The sequence below is a fragment of the Notamacropus eugenii genome, chromosome 1 (genome assembly GCF_028372415.1).
Source record: "Notamacropus eugenii isolate mMacEug1 chromosome 1, mMacEug1.pri_v2, whole genome shotgun sequence".
In the NCBI taxonomy this organism is placed as follows: Eukaryota; Metazoa; Chordata; class Mammalia; order Diprotodontia; family Macropodidae; genus Notamacropus; species Notamacropus eugenii.
In genome coordinates, this window is record NC_092872.1 from 697,157,866 (window position 1) to 697,172,540 (window position 14,675).

General features: G+C 45.2%; 1 protein-coding gene across 1 annotated transcript in view; it reads right to left on the reverse strand.

The window, feature by feature from the left end:
* Positions 1-4,853: 4,853 nt before the first annotated feature.
* Positions 4,854-14,675, reverse strand: part of SMPD3 (sphingomyelin phosphodiesterase 3) — a 254,762-nt gene continuing 244,940 nt past the window's right edge. The window contains exons 7-10 of the mRNA XM_072636163.1: positions 13,015-13,104; positions 12,350-12,413; positions 6,123-6,276; positions 4,854-5,457 (exon numbers count right to left, since the gene is read on the reverse strand). Of these exons, the coding sequence (XP_072492264.1) occupies positions 5,356-5,457; positions 6,123-6,276; positions 12,350-12,413; positions 13,015-13,104 (410 nt within the window). The 3' untranslated portion in view covers positions 4,854-5,355. The remainder of the gene's footprint in view (positions 5,458-6,122; positions 6,277-12,349; positions 12,414-13,014; positions 13,105-14,675) is intronic.

Below are 14,675 nucleotides of genomic sequence, written 5' to 3' on the forward strand. Positions count from 1 at the left end.
TCCCAGCCTTCAGGCCACCTGCTGCATCTTCAGTGACAGGAAAGCAGGATGGATACAGTGTTAGGGGCCAGCTGGGCGACGTCCTGTCCTTTCCTGGATTAGCTGCCTTTGAAGTGGAACTAAGGCTCAGCTGATTTTGTTTGGGAGAGCTCCATTTAAGCGCACCTCTGGTAACTCATTAGAGTGGAGTGGTCCTTGGGGGATTGGCTGTGTCAGTCAACCAGTAATGGCAGATCCTAACCAAACCAGAAAGGCCTTGAGTCTGAACCTACGCTGGACGCTGTCTCTGCTGCTTGAAGTTGTCTGGCCTGGCTAACTCCAGAGAGGCTTATTACTGTAGGGGTTGGCCACCAGCTTAGGGATTTTTTTTTCAACCACAGCTAACTTTGAAACAGTTACTAAGGCATCTAGAGGAAGGGCTTTCGGGCTACACTGTTAGACAAAGTGCCTATAAAGAGAGAATGACATATGTTTTGAAAAAATGAAAGCGCTTTGCTAACAACAGCTCCATGAAATAAGTGGGGCAAGCAGCCTACGTTCTTGTTGAAGGAAAGTCAAGATTAGGGCACTTGATCATGGCTATGTATAATGGCAGAGCTGGGCCTGATCTGCGGTCTTGCAGTGGGTCCTCTTTCCATAATAATAAATTGCATCTTTGGGAGGTACTTGAGGAATATAATAGAAATTCGTTAGTTACCACTGTGAGTTCTCTTAGAGATCAGGAATGGGTGGATCTTCTTCGGTTTTTAAAACCCTGAAAAATGGCTTGTACTCTGGGGTCAGAGCAAAATGAATTCCCCCAATAAATCACTCAAATAAATGGAAAACAATTTTGTGTTTTAATGTTTTATTTTCTCCTTCACATCAACTATTCATTCCTTTCAGCACCAATAAATGAAAAAAACCCCTTCAAAATATTTTATTAGGTGTAAGACTTGTTTTCTTACAGGGAAGAAACAGATGGATATATATCAGATACAGTTTTACCAAAACGTTAGGTGTGCTTACCGTATAAAACCCCTTCAGGTCCCAGAAGGATACAATACAGAAAAATTATTGAAATTAAAAAAGTTTTTTTAAAACAGTATTTTCTAAACCTTAGCAGTAATACAATATTTAAAAAGCATCAAGATTAATATTCATACTTAAAACTCAAGATGGTTTTGGACACATGAAAATGCTTCCTTCATAAGCCGTCTGACTGAACTGGGTCCCAATGCATGGCTTATCTTGGAGCTGGTCAGAGGCATCTTCCCCTTCCCCAGCCCTGGAGTAGGAGCAGAAGCAGAAGCAGAAGCAGAAGTAGATTATTGTTTCTGGGCTGGGAGCGAGACCATGAGCTACTCCCAGCTTGGACGTTACTCGATTTGACTGAATCTGAGTCACAGGGAAATTTGAAAAAAATCAAAATTGTAAAAATTTACTTTATGGACAAGCCCCCTTAGGATAATCTACCGGCTTCATAAAACCAGTATGGCAAGCAGATACTCTGGGCTGGTTGCCAGGATTTCGGGATGGGAAGTTGTGATCTCTGAGCACTACTTTACATCTTTATCAAAAAGGATAAAAGCAGGGCTAGGTTCTCAAGGGGAAAGAGGGAACATGCTGCTCCATCCAGCCAAAGATTGCCAAAGGTTTGCCGGACTTTGTCCCCATTTCACAGAGGACAGAATGGAGGCATGGAGAGATTGAAAGACTTGCCTAAGGCCGTGTAGTCAGTAAGGAGGGGAGTATGTGACCCAGCCATCCTGTTGCTCCAGATGGAACAGTTGCTTCTAGGTGAGTGAATACAGTTCCCAGCAGACGGCCCTGCTTGGCAGAACAATGGTAACCATTGAATGTTCTATCTCTAGCCTTTGAGAGAGGCACCAGTCCTTTCCTGACTTACGAAGACTGGCTCTCAATATTCCTTGACTCCCCTGCTGGATCCAGCCAAAAGTGACATTCTGTATCACTGGTCCTGGACTCAGGGCGATCTGCAAGTCTCTGTATGTGTGGGGTTACGGCTGTGGATGTTGGTTGTGTTTGTTGGTTGGGGTGTGTTGCTTCACAGCCGGAACAATCATAATCTGATGAGGCCTGTTGCATGTCAAACATACAATCACATGTTTCATGCGCACTGACAAACCAGAATAAGTAAGTATTAAAAAATCCCAGAATCTAAAGGCTTCTCTCTTATAAGAGATTGGGATTCTCCAGCTCTGTGAAAACCCTTTCTAAAGTGAGGATGATTCCAAAAAAATGTTGGGAGTCTTGTTTGGAGAATCAGGGAAGGGACAGGTGGGGTGGTCAGGAGCTGAACATTCCTCAAAGCACTATAGCCTGGGGAAGGTAGAGATGCTACAACCACAATTTCTAGATGAAACTCCCTGGTAAAGATGACAAGGTGCTGGCAGTGCTCCCTTGGCATAGCTTGGAGCCCCTTGCCTTCTGCGGTTGTGATCACTCCATGGTGACCCTTGGAGGTGAGATCAGGAGTGGGGAGGATTGATTCACTAAGCAAGAGGAATGATTTGATCAGACACTGTCAGCTCGAGTCCGCACCCTCTCATCTTTTGTTTTGCAGGGCTTTAAAACTTGCTCCCTTCAGAAAAATAGCATTTTTTGATGGAGTGGCCTCAGGCAGCTCTGCTCCCTCTCAGACTTAGGGTGGTTGGCCTCTGTCTCTCACGCCTGCCATTAAACTGCCTGGGGACAATGAGCTGTCAGGCTTGGTTTCCATGAATTGGAGCCTAACTTTGGGTCTAATCCTATAGCAGAATCGTACATAGAGCTGCCCTGGGCTTCCCTGACTTAGGAGGGGTATTTGTTCCCCCAAACAGTAGCAGTGTCTCATGGCTGTGAAGGGCTAAGGCCTTTGGATGGGTCACACACAGGTCACCTGTCCATAGCCAGTCTTGCCTCCTGACTGCATTATTTGGCTGAGGACTGACGATTGGTGGGATTGGGATGAGGGAAAGTCATTTCTCCCCATCCTCGCTCCTGCCCATTAGCTTCACTCAGCCTCTCATGCAGATGAAGGAGGCATCAGAAGGCACAGGGTCAATGTACTAAGACAAGGAGAATTTGTACCATGGGGTTCTGGTGCTGTCATCACCCTGTTCTTACTGTGGGCTATGCTGGGATATAAGACTGGTGTGAGTAAGAGCTCAAGGTGTTGTATGGTTGTGTGAACAATCAATAACATTCTGTTTAAAACCAGAGATCACCAAAAAACCAAGGTCAAAATCTAAGTAGTAGTTTAGCATAAAGTTAAAAAAATTCCACGGGCTAGAGAGAGAGGAAAATGCCTGATTACTTCTATTTAAAGAGGCTACGAAGAGAAAGCTGAAGGTGCTTAAGACAGGATGTTCCTACAGGGAATCAGCAGAGCGTGTTGGAGGAGGTCTGGCTGGTCATCAGGCTCCTGGACAGGTGATTTTCAGATCCAGGATCAAACTGGTTCCCAGGTGGTGAGAGTAGAGTGATACCTCGGACCAGTGCTGCTCAGGGCCAGCCAAAGGGGGGACCCAAAAAAAACACAACTGAGGAAAGCAAGTGGTACAGGAGGGTGCCCTGGGGCTGTTTGTCTGAGAACACAAGATGCCATTTCTCTCCATTTGTGTGGACTGTGCAAGAGATGTTAATGATCAGTCTCACCAAATGGAGGAGGTTGATTTGGTAATTTTCTTCCTTGACATCATCCCCTCCTCAGTTTTCATGTTTGGTTGACTGGGAATCCTTTTTTGGGAGAGCCCAATGAGAATGTGAAGGCCCAGCCCTCAAAGGATCCTTAGCTGTACGCCCCTCCCCTTTCCTCCCTCCCCTGCTATGGCTTGGTGTCCAGGGGCCCTCAACCGTGGGCCAAAAAGAAAAGGTAGATGTGCTGAGCAACTGGGAATGAGATCCCAGGAGATCTGGGGTGGCTATTGGATGAAGAGATAGAAACAGATAGGCCAAGGCAGACTTCATCCTGGAGACACCCATCACTCAGAAGCTGACCATGGACAGCCAGTCTTCTGTCAGCAACCCTGCAGCCAATTCCCTTGGGGCTCAGCTGGGCCAGAGAGGTAGGGACCAGTAGTCCACTGAGCCAGTGGGTAAACTGAGGCACAAAGGGATTTTTTTTTTTTCCTTCCCCAAATCACAAAATGATGCCACATGATGGAGAAGAACCCTGAAGTCCTAACTTTGTCATCTGGTCAAAGTCACTCAGGTTTGAAGCTAAGAAAGGTCATGCCATACAAACAGAACTGTGGGTTTAGAGAGTGGAAAAGAACAATGCTACAAACCGTTTTTTTAAAATGCAGATGGCTCCTTCCCACTGGTATGGTGAGATTTCCTCTTCCACAAAACCGCAAGTTCTATTGAGTTTTCCTTTTTCATCATGTCCCTTTCCCATAAACATCCCTTGTCTAGTTTTCCACCCTGACAAGCCTCTGTTTGGAGCATTGGGAGTCTTTAGAGTCAGGTGTAGACTGACTCTAACTTGATCCCTTTGGGCCTTCCCTTCCTGGGAACCTCAAAGTTGATTTTTTTTCTTCCTAGAGCACAATTCCCCTCAAATGTAGGCCTTTGGAAAGGAACACAGCATTTTCCCTGTCACTGGAGACAGAGTATAATTGTTGGTTTGGAAAAGCCCCATTGTGCTGGTAAAAAGCAAAAAATGGCTGTCCAGCACTCCGTAGGGGGCTTCCTGGACAATTTCCTGATTGAGTTTCAAATTCCTTTTTTTTCCCCCCCTATTTTTACCCTATGGCTCTCATAATGGCTGTTTCATCTCGAGTGTGTAGCATGCAGTTAGAGCGCATGCTAGGGCACAGGCATGCTATGACGACATTGGCAGGCTAAATAAAAAAAAAAAATCCAAAACCAAGCCTTCAGCTTTATAAGAGCTATACAAAGAAATGATGCAAAACCCATTAATAGCACTACCCCACAGATTACAAACTAAGTTGTGCTGTATAATTCATATAAAACCATGTTTTGTAAGAATGGCACTGATTAAAAGGAATGAGGGCTCGGCTCTCCCCTCCCCTCCCTACCTGCCTGGCCACTGGCATTCCTTGGTCCACAGTGAACATGTAGAAATTCAGGCTGACCCTGCTGCCTTGAGTACCTCCAGACAGTGGTCTCAGCCCTCGTGGATCCCTTTTGGTCCCTCACCTCCTATCACCCTTGTCCCCTTTCCCTAGCTCCAAGGAGCAACAGGGAAGGGACCTAGTCCACCTTTGGAGGTGTTGGGAGAGGCGAATGGAGGCCAGGTGTTTTCATCTGGCTCACGTGGCACTGGAAAAAAGTCCTTTGTATCCCAAGAACATAGACCAGGTCTTCTTAGGCTGGCCTGGGTCCTGACTGACCGTGGGGCTGGCGCGTCTACACCTCTTCCTCACCAGTGTTGACCATCAGGCGCATGGCCACAGGTAGGTGGTCAGTCAGACCTGCTAACTGGGTAATAAAACTGAATTCCTCCACCTCCTACAGGAAAATAATGGTGTAAAGAACAAGAGGAAGTGAGGATAAAATTTAACAGGGGGGATTGCAGTTAAGTACAGAAAAGAACATTTTGACAATAAGGTGAATGGAGAGAAAGAGTTGGTCAAACAAGACTTTGGCACAACAGTGGAGGAGAGACCAGGTGGCCGCTGCCATATTCCTTTTAAAAGGTTGTGGTTTCTTACACAGGCTTCTCTTGCTGAGCTTATCCTTCCCCCTCCCTCCACTGACCCCCCAGTTCTTGCCTTAGGTTGGGCCCTGTCGGTTATAGGATGATTGTCAGCATCCGAGCTGACGCTGATGTAGCAATTATCAGGTTTGTAAAGTGCTTTACGTAGATCAGTTCATTTGATCCTCACAACCCTGTGAGGCAGGGGATCCCATTGCATCTGCTACAAATGAGGCCTCAGACGTCATTTAAAAAGGCCCTTAACCTGGGCTCTGGGAACTGGTCACCCCAACTCAAAACTTCCTGCCCCTCTCCAATCTAGCAAGTTGGTGCTGTTTGTGCCCAGTTCCATAGATGTCACATCTGATCCTGGGGAGTGGGCTGCAGGGCTGCCTGCCAAAGTAGCTTGGACTAGCCTATATTGCCCAAGGGAATCCCTGCCTGCCACCCCACACACATTCTTTCCTGAAACACTCACCACTTTCCACTCCAGGTAGAGCCCCTCCTCAGAGTAGAGCATGTAGTCAATCCTCCTGCCATTGCCCTTCACCAAGACCTTCTGGTTGGAAGGATGGCTCTTGCTGGTGGGATAGTCAATATACTCCTTTCTGCCTTCTTCACTTTCCAAGGCCCTAGTCCATACAAACAAACAAGTTGTGAGTAGACAGACTCAAGATTCACCATTTCAGATGGGGGGGTTTTTGAAAGATGACTCTGACCACCCCTCCTCAACTCTCTCCCCAAACTAAGACACAAGACTCAGGTCTGTCCATCTATGGTTGTTGCCAGTGGCATTGCCCTTCCCGTTAGGTTGTAAAAGGGGAAATAATCTTGATTAAGCTAAATTGATTAAACATTCAAAAACTCAGATCTCTCTTGCTGTGACTCAGGTAAACTTGGCTCTTTGGAAACAGGATTTGTGGGAGAGGAAACCAGTGTCTCTAAATTGAAAAGCCTAGGTGCTTAGATGAGTGCTGCTGTGTAAGGTGACTCTGGTGCCTATAGGCCCAGCTTCATTTAGGGAAGGTGGAAGTGTCGCCTTAAGCCAAGAATAATAAGTCTTGGCTCCTGAGGGCCAATGTGGCCCTCCCAGTACTGTTGTGATGAAACTGCTTTTAAAAATATGGCCTTTTAATCTTAATTTTTTTAATGGCTCAAAAATTGGCTTTTTCCAGAGTACGTTTGAGTGCAGTATGAAAGCTGGAGGTAGCAGTCTATTTGTTTTTCTTATTGCTGAAGAAGAATGAGTGCTTGAAACACATAGCCTGTGGCACCATGATGAGTGTGGGACCACCCAGGCTTCCTTTCTAGGAGCTGGATTCTCGCTCCATAACAGAGGGATATTTCTATTGCATTCTAATTTCCATGGGGTAGAGCACAGAGAGTATGGAGGTTTATTTTCACATGTATTATCTCACTGAATCTCCTAGTAGGGGGCAGAGGGGTCCAGGAAAGAGCACTTGGCTTTGGAGTCAGAGGACTTGAATTCCAGTCCCATTGGTGTCACTACTTGTGTGACCTTGGACAGGTCACCTTTCTGGACTTCAGTTTCCTCAACTGTAACATGAGGGAGTTGGGTTAGAGGTCTGTTCTGGCTCCAAGCGTATAATCCTATGACTAGGTAATTTATTCATTCCATCTAAATAGGTGGGCAAATTGAGATACAAAGTAGTTAGGTGATCTTTCAAAGTCCTGTAGTGAATTAGGGTTGAACAGGGACTGAGTTAACTCTATGGAGACCCAGTTCTTGTGACTCCATGCCTAGAACTATTTCCATGAAACTAGTTCTCAACCTGACTCTATGGGATTTGCTATTACTCTCAAATAAGAGTATTGGGAGCAGCCTGATGTACTGGATAGACCAAAGGTCAGGGGAATCTGGATTCTGGTCCCAGCTCTGCTAGTTGGCAATGTGACTTTGGACAATCACTTTTTAGGGCAGTTAGTTTTCTTGTATGTAACATGAGGAAGTGGGAGTGGGTTGTAGATTTAGAGTTGGAAGGACCTTAGGGGTCATTTAATCCAAACTCTTCATCTTATAGATGAGGAACTGGAGCCCAAACTTAGGTCATGTAGGTGGAAAGAGACAGAGTTGGTATTTGACCCCAAGACCAAGGCTCCCAACCCTGTTCTCTTTCCATGGTTCTATGTTTAAGTTCCTTTTCAGCACTCTGGAGAGTTCAATGGAGAGACTTGAATATGAATAGGCTTGTGGTTGGACAGTGGGATGGATGTGTAGACTTTAAATCCATTTTGGGTTGAGAAGTAGACCACCTAATTCCTTGTCCCCTGCTACCTCCAATCACCTGCCACTTCTTAGGAAAAACTATGAACTTGAAGATAGGGATTGGTTCAAGAGGATGAATGAGCTAGAAAGTGTCTTTCCTGCAATCTTAACCTCTCAGAAGCATCCAGGATCAAGTAAAAGACAACATATTGCATAGTTTTAAAATGATGTTCTGGGTAGGGTCAGTTAAATTGTAGACAAATTGGAAAGAAGAGCGTGAAAATGGTTCAACGACTGAACATGGGTTTCTACAAAAAGTAATTTATCAGCATTAAAGATACTCTAATAACATTCAGAACATCATTAAATCTCAGAAATGGAATCCATTATCATCCATTTGCCTTCCCTAATTAATTCCAGCATCAGTGATCTGAGAGTTACTGATAAGCAAAGGATTGGAGTCATTTTTTAATCATCACCTCATAAAAGATAATTTCTTGGTATAGGATAGTGCTTTGGATTTAGACTATAATCTAATTAATTGCCTCAAATTAGCTGTAGGAAGAGACAGCCCTGAGTTCATGTAACTTTAGACTTTGAATTAGAAATTGCTTCAACTGTTGGTCTTGTAAATGTAGATCCTCTGTAAAGTCTCATTTAGATTTTAGAATGCGATCTGCCTGTGATGGAATTTTCTTTGCTTTGAAAGTTATCAGCTTGTATTAGATTTGCCTGGCCCTGTTATCTAATTGGTGGCTATCAGCCATTAAATTGGAAGTCAGTTTAATGCAAAGTCACTATGTCATGGGGGAGAGGGAGGTTTCACACTTAGTCTGATGGAGACTCTTTATGCAGGTGGGCAAATCACTACCTCTCTAAGTTCAGTTTCCTCTGTGAAATGGGAATGATAACTCTGACACTATCTAACTCAGTGTTGCAGTGAGGAAAACTTTGCAAATTTTAAATTTTATACTATGTATAAACTTGACTTTTTGTTATTCCACTTCCAAATAGGGACCAAGGAGTTAGGCATCCCAAACAGGCATGTCCAGAGCACTGGTAGCCCTAAGCTCAGTAGAACTCTTAAGAAGGTAACTAAGTTTAACTAATGTTTTTTTTGAATGAGAGGTGAAACTCTGTGGCTAGCCCCATTGACCTATCTAAATCATGTAACCCAGTGGTCCAATTTTATTAACAGGCCAAAGAAAATTGATGCCTGGGCTACATCTAGCACAATGTTTGCCAATACAAATGCTGTGTTGGCTTCTCTGCCAGGTCTTATGATCAAAGATTTTCCTTCCATTTGGAGGGGTTGGAGCTCTAGGCTTGTTTTCTGCAGGGGAAACATCTGTAGGTGGCAATGTTCTCTTTCAGTTGATGGGTTTTTTCCTTTGTTTCCTGCATAGCCTACAGCTGGACAAGGAATTAAGCACCTCGATCACTCAGTTTCCCCGATGGCCCTGCATTTGCTCACTTTGTGAACTCCAGCCTTCCATGAAGCCGGGAACTCCACCTGTCTGTGTGTCTTATACTTCTGTTAGATTTGTAAACTCCATAACAGTCGAAACTATGTTTTGTCTCTGCTTTGTATGTCTCCTAGCATGGAACCCAGAGCTGTAGAAACAGCAGATATTTCATAAATGTTTGTTGAATGCATTTGGCACTGTTGGCCCTATTTCTTCCAGAATCCTCTCTCTTTTCTGAGTTTTTGTGACTTTCCTGGTTCTCCTCCCCGTCCAACTGTTCTTTTCCAGTCTCTTTTGCTGAATGTTTATCCACTAACTCCAAGTGTTCCCCAAGGCTCTGTCCTTGGCCCTCTCCTTTCCTCTTCTCTTCCTCTTTCTCTCTCTGTCTCTTTTTGTCTTTCTGTCTGTCTGTCTCTCTCTGTCTCCTCTCTCTGTCTCTCTCTCTGTCTATCTGTCTGTCTCTCTGCCTCCTGTCTCTCTGCCTCTGCCTGTCTCTCTTTCCTCTCTCTGTTTCTCCTCTCTCTGTCTCTGTCTCTCTCTGTCCCTGTCTCTCTGTCTTTCTGTCTCATTCTCGCTCTGTCTCTCTTTGTCTTTCTGTCTGTCTATCTCTCTCTGTCTCTGTCTGTCTGTATCTCTCCTCTCTCTATCTCTCCTCACTCTATGTCTGTCTCTCTCTGTCTCTGTCTCCTTCTGTCCCTCTCTCTTTGTCTCTGTCTTTTTGTGTCATTCCCTCTCTGTCTCTCTTTGTCTTTCTTTCTGTCTGTGTCTCTTCTCTGTCTCTGTCTCCTCTCTCTGTCTCTCCTCCCTCTGTCTCTGTCTCTCTCTGTCCTTCTTTCTCTGTCTCTGTCTTTCTGTCTCATTCTTTTTCTGTCTCTCTTTGTCTTTCTGTCTGTCTGTCTGTCTCTGTCTCCTCTCTGTCTGTCTGTCTCTCCTCTCTCTGTCTCTGTCTCTCTCTGTCCCTCTCTCTTTGTCTCTGTCTTTCTGTCTCATTCTCTGTCTGTCTTTGTTTTTCTGTGTCTCTGTCTCTCTCTCATCATGGACTCTCATCATGGTCATCTCTATCCAGGTGATCACCAGACCTGCATAACCAGTCCTAATCTCCTTCTCGGTCTTCAGTTCTACATCACCAGCTCTACTGGATATTCTGAGACTTCTCAAACTCAATGCATCCAAATCAGAACTTGTTCTCTCTCTTCCCAACCCCAAGCCTTTTTTCTTCTGAACTTCCTTATTACAGTACAGGGCACCACAATCCTTCCCAGCTTCCCAGGGGAGAATTGACTCCTTTCTTGCTCACTCCACATCCCCAATCAGTTGCCAAATCTTGGAATTTCTTTCTCTGCAACCTCTCTGGAATACATCCTCTTTCCTGTACTCACCTTAGCCACCAGCCTTGCCACCACATCTGGATTACTGGAATAGCTTTCTATTTGAGCTCCCTACCTTCAGTCTCATACAACTCTAATTCATCTTCCCTTTACTTGTCAAGGAAATTTTCCTAAAGCATAATAGGTCTGACCATATAATCCCCTTACTCAGTAAACTCCAGTAAGTCCCTATTACTTTGAGGAGCCAATAAAAAATCCTTTGTTTGGCATTTGTAGCTCTTGGTCATCTGGCCCCTTCTTCCTTTCCTGGACTTTTTGTATTTTGTTCTCCTCCGGGCACTCTCCTGTCCAGTCACACCAATGGGCTAGCTATCCCTGTACACAGTGCTCCATCTCTGGTCTCCTGTTCCTGGAGGGCCCTTCTTCCCAGCCTCCCATTTTCAGGATCTTGGTTAGTACAGAGCCTGTCATGAAGTAAGCACTTAAAAATGGTTGTTGATTAATGATTGAATGAATGGTTCCTAATACAGTTCAGCTCCCTTTGTGAGGAAACCAAGTGCAACTGGGGTATGCTGAGTGAAAAGGTGAACTTCTAGCCAAGAAATCCATTTGTATGTTCTTTGTAAGGAGGGAAGCCCTTTGTCGAAAAAACGTTTGATTAGCTTGAGCATAGAAAAAGATAATGGTGATCATAATGATATAATATATTATTATATAAAATAACAGTATAATAATCATGGATCATGAAGGTGAAGAACCAGAGCCTGCTCCTGAGCCAAACAGTAGCTCTTCTTCTCACCTGGGGTCCTCCCCTGGCTGTGCCAGGGCACCATTAACTAATGTGGGGAATAAGCAGATTAGAACATCTTAAACAGGTGTGTGCTTTCTGGGACTGTGTATGCGTGTGTGTGTGTGTGTGTGTGTGTGTGTGTGTGTGTGTGTGTGAGCTTCTTGATCTCCTGCCCAAGTGTTAAATATAATGGACTGCTGTCTCCTGGAGGTTTGTTCTGCTGTAAAGGATGATTCTGGGCTGTCCTTGGCCCATGTTGCTGTCCAGCAAATAGGGACATTATTCATTTCATCCCTGTGACTTTAGTGTAGTCTTAGAAGAGCTCATATGTTGCTTGTGTCTCTGAGCCTAGGCTCACAGAACTGGAAGGGCCACAGAGATGATCTCTTCCAGTCCCCATCCTTACCCCTCCTATTACAAATGAAGATGTGATTTGCCCAGGGCCCCAGAGAGGGTCAGTAGCCTAAGCCAGGATTTGGTTCTCTGACTCCACATCCACTTCCCTTTTCACTATACAAGTCTGTTTTGGGTTCTTTGTTCCCTTTGACATAATAATCTATTGAAACTTTGCTTCTGAATATATGCTGTGGCCATCCATAGAGCTATCACTGACCTTCCCGCCAACCCCTGAAATAAGATCATGGATGTGGAGTTATAAAGGACTTCAGAGGTTGCCTTATCTAACCCCCCATTTTACAGATGAGGAAACTGAGACCCAAAACTGGGAAATGACTTTCCCAAGGTCATATAGGTAGTAAATGATAAGACTGGACTCCAAAGCCAGCTCTCCTTCCTGTTTGCTCTGATGCCTCTCTGATCGATATTTCTTTGGGTCATGACCCAGACCAGGTTTTCTGTCTGCTAAAGGGAAAATGCCAGAGTGAAGCAGCTTACTTTTGCAGATTGTCTGGGGTGCACACCTCCTCGTCATGGAGGCGATCTTGTTTTAAAAAAGTACCTGAGAACCAAAAGGACACAAGAATGAGAATTAAAGAGAAACCCATGTTGTGGCTGAACATGACATTCCATGGGCTGAGTTGCCATATGTGCACCCCTGCTTCCCCTGGTGTACACACCCTTCCTAGCATTACAGTATGGTCAATGTGATCCAGGAGGGTGGCTCCTGCTGCAGCCCCTTCCCTATTTCTGAGGGGAGGGGAAGGAAGGACCATCAGGGAGGGGACGCTGTGACCAGCTTCTTTTCTCAGGTGTGAAAGAGACCCTCCCCCTTCTCCCCTAACATGTCTGCTCTCCCCTCTGCTATTGTCAGGAAATGGACTGGCACATTTGCTTCTTTCCTAAAGGAAGTGGGTGGTAGGGGTGACCAGGGGGCTCTTTGGCTATAATCCATGTCTCATTGCTCTGAGTCTGTGGTCTGTCCTGGAAAGTTCATGGCTGCTTGTATGTGCATTGGCTTCTGAGTCCTTGTAAGAACCCACACCAACAGATACCTGACTGGTCCTACTTCACCTGGCTACACCCTGTGGCCCTGCAGGGGCCACCTTGATCATGCAGCAGAGACAACACGATCCCCTGTGAAGCAGGAGGGGATGCCTTACCGATTGCCCACGGCTTATCCTCCCCTGGACCAAGGCGGCAAGGGTCCTTGTAGTGTGTAAACAGGGAGTGCTGTTGTACCAGCTTGTCATCTGAACAGAGAAGAAGAAATTAACCAGGCCTGTTCCTAAGCAAAGTGGAAGTCCAGGAATGCCAAGGGTCTTTACCTCCCCCTGCTTTGGCCTTGCCTGACAGTGACCCTGGAAAGCTTTCAAGAGGAGTTCTTCCCTCAGAGCAGAGACTGGAATGCAGGAATGAGGGTCTTGCCCAGGGAGGGAAGGAGAAACTGTCTAGGCTGCCAGAGGTTGCTCACAGAGGCTTCAAGATCATCTTTGGAGGATGCCTGTTAGTCTTAGATGAACTAGATTTAAGCAGTTGTAGCTCTGTAATGGTGCCTGGTACAAGATGCTTCTGGATTCTCTGAATCTACACATAGGAGTTATTTCACAAAATTATTAAGTTATTAATTATTAAGTACCTAATCAGCACAAGGCAGCATTTGACACTGAGGGAGGAACTAAGGGCATAAGATGGGACCCCTCCCCTGAAAGAGTGAAAGGAATGAGAATGCCTTGATAAAGGTTCTTTTTACAATGTTCAGGAAGGGCAGATTCCTTTCCCCACTGGCCTCTAATTCTCCCCTGCCCAAGGACAGTAGGCTCCATTTGCTCCCTCTGGCCTTGGGTCACCTCCTGAGTTCATGAAGGGACTGATCCTTAGAACCATCATTTAGACTTTCTTAGGAGCAAGTGGTCCAAGATTTCATGTGAAGACCCAAGAATGCCTGGAGTTATGGTTTCTCCTTCCTCTGCCCCTCCCCTCTCCTTGATGTCCAGTGCTCTGGGATTTCAGCCTTAGACTTGGTGTGTTTGTCTAGAGGAGGGAAGATCTATTTGTCCACTAGAAGGCATGTTGTTCACCCATCACGTCTGAATAGAGGCAGCTACCCAGCACAGTGCATAGTCCTGAGTGAGGAAATCTGAGTTCAAATCCTACCTCAAACCCTTGTTGGTCATGTGACCTTGGGCAAGTCCCCTAAGCTCTTTTAGCCTCAGTTTCCTCATCTGTAAAATGGTTATTGTAATAGTAGCTGCCTCACAGGATTATTGTGAGGATCAAGGAAGAGGACCTGGACAAAATGCTTTGCAAACCACAAAGCTGACTATGTAAATGCCAGCTATTATTTATTATTATTACCATCTAAAACAAAAGTGAAAAAACCTGTTTGTTTTTCATAACCTTTGTGAAAACAGTGCCTCATGTCCACACTGGAGGAATTAATCTTATTATTTGTGTGATGGAAGAAGAGCCACCTCTCTAGACACTTAGTTTTACAAAAGAAAATTAGGTTTCTTGTTCATTTTTTAAGGGCTGGGGTCCTAACATCTAGTCTGGAATCCTACAGAGCCTGGTGCTGGTCAGTCACCTGACTACTAGAAGCTAGCCTGGCCCCATTTCTCCTCTCTAGGCTGAAAACTGGTACCTCAGAGCAGTATGGCAGCAGTGACCACCCAATGAGTGGAGTCTCCAGATCTGGATGGTTTCTACAGCAGGTGATATTGGTTGAAAATGGCAGTGGATGAAACATCAGAGCATCTGCTCTTTCTGGTCTTACTAACAAGGTGCTTCTCAGCCCTGAACATTTTTCCCTAAGACTAGAGGG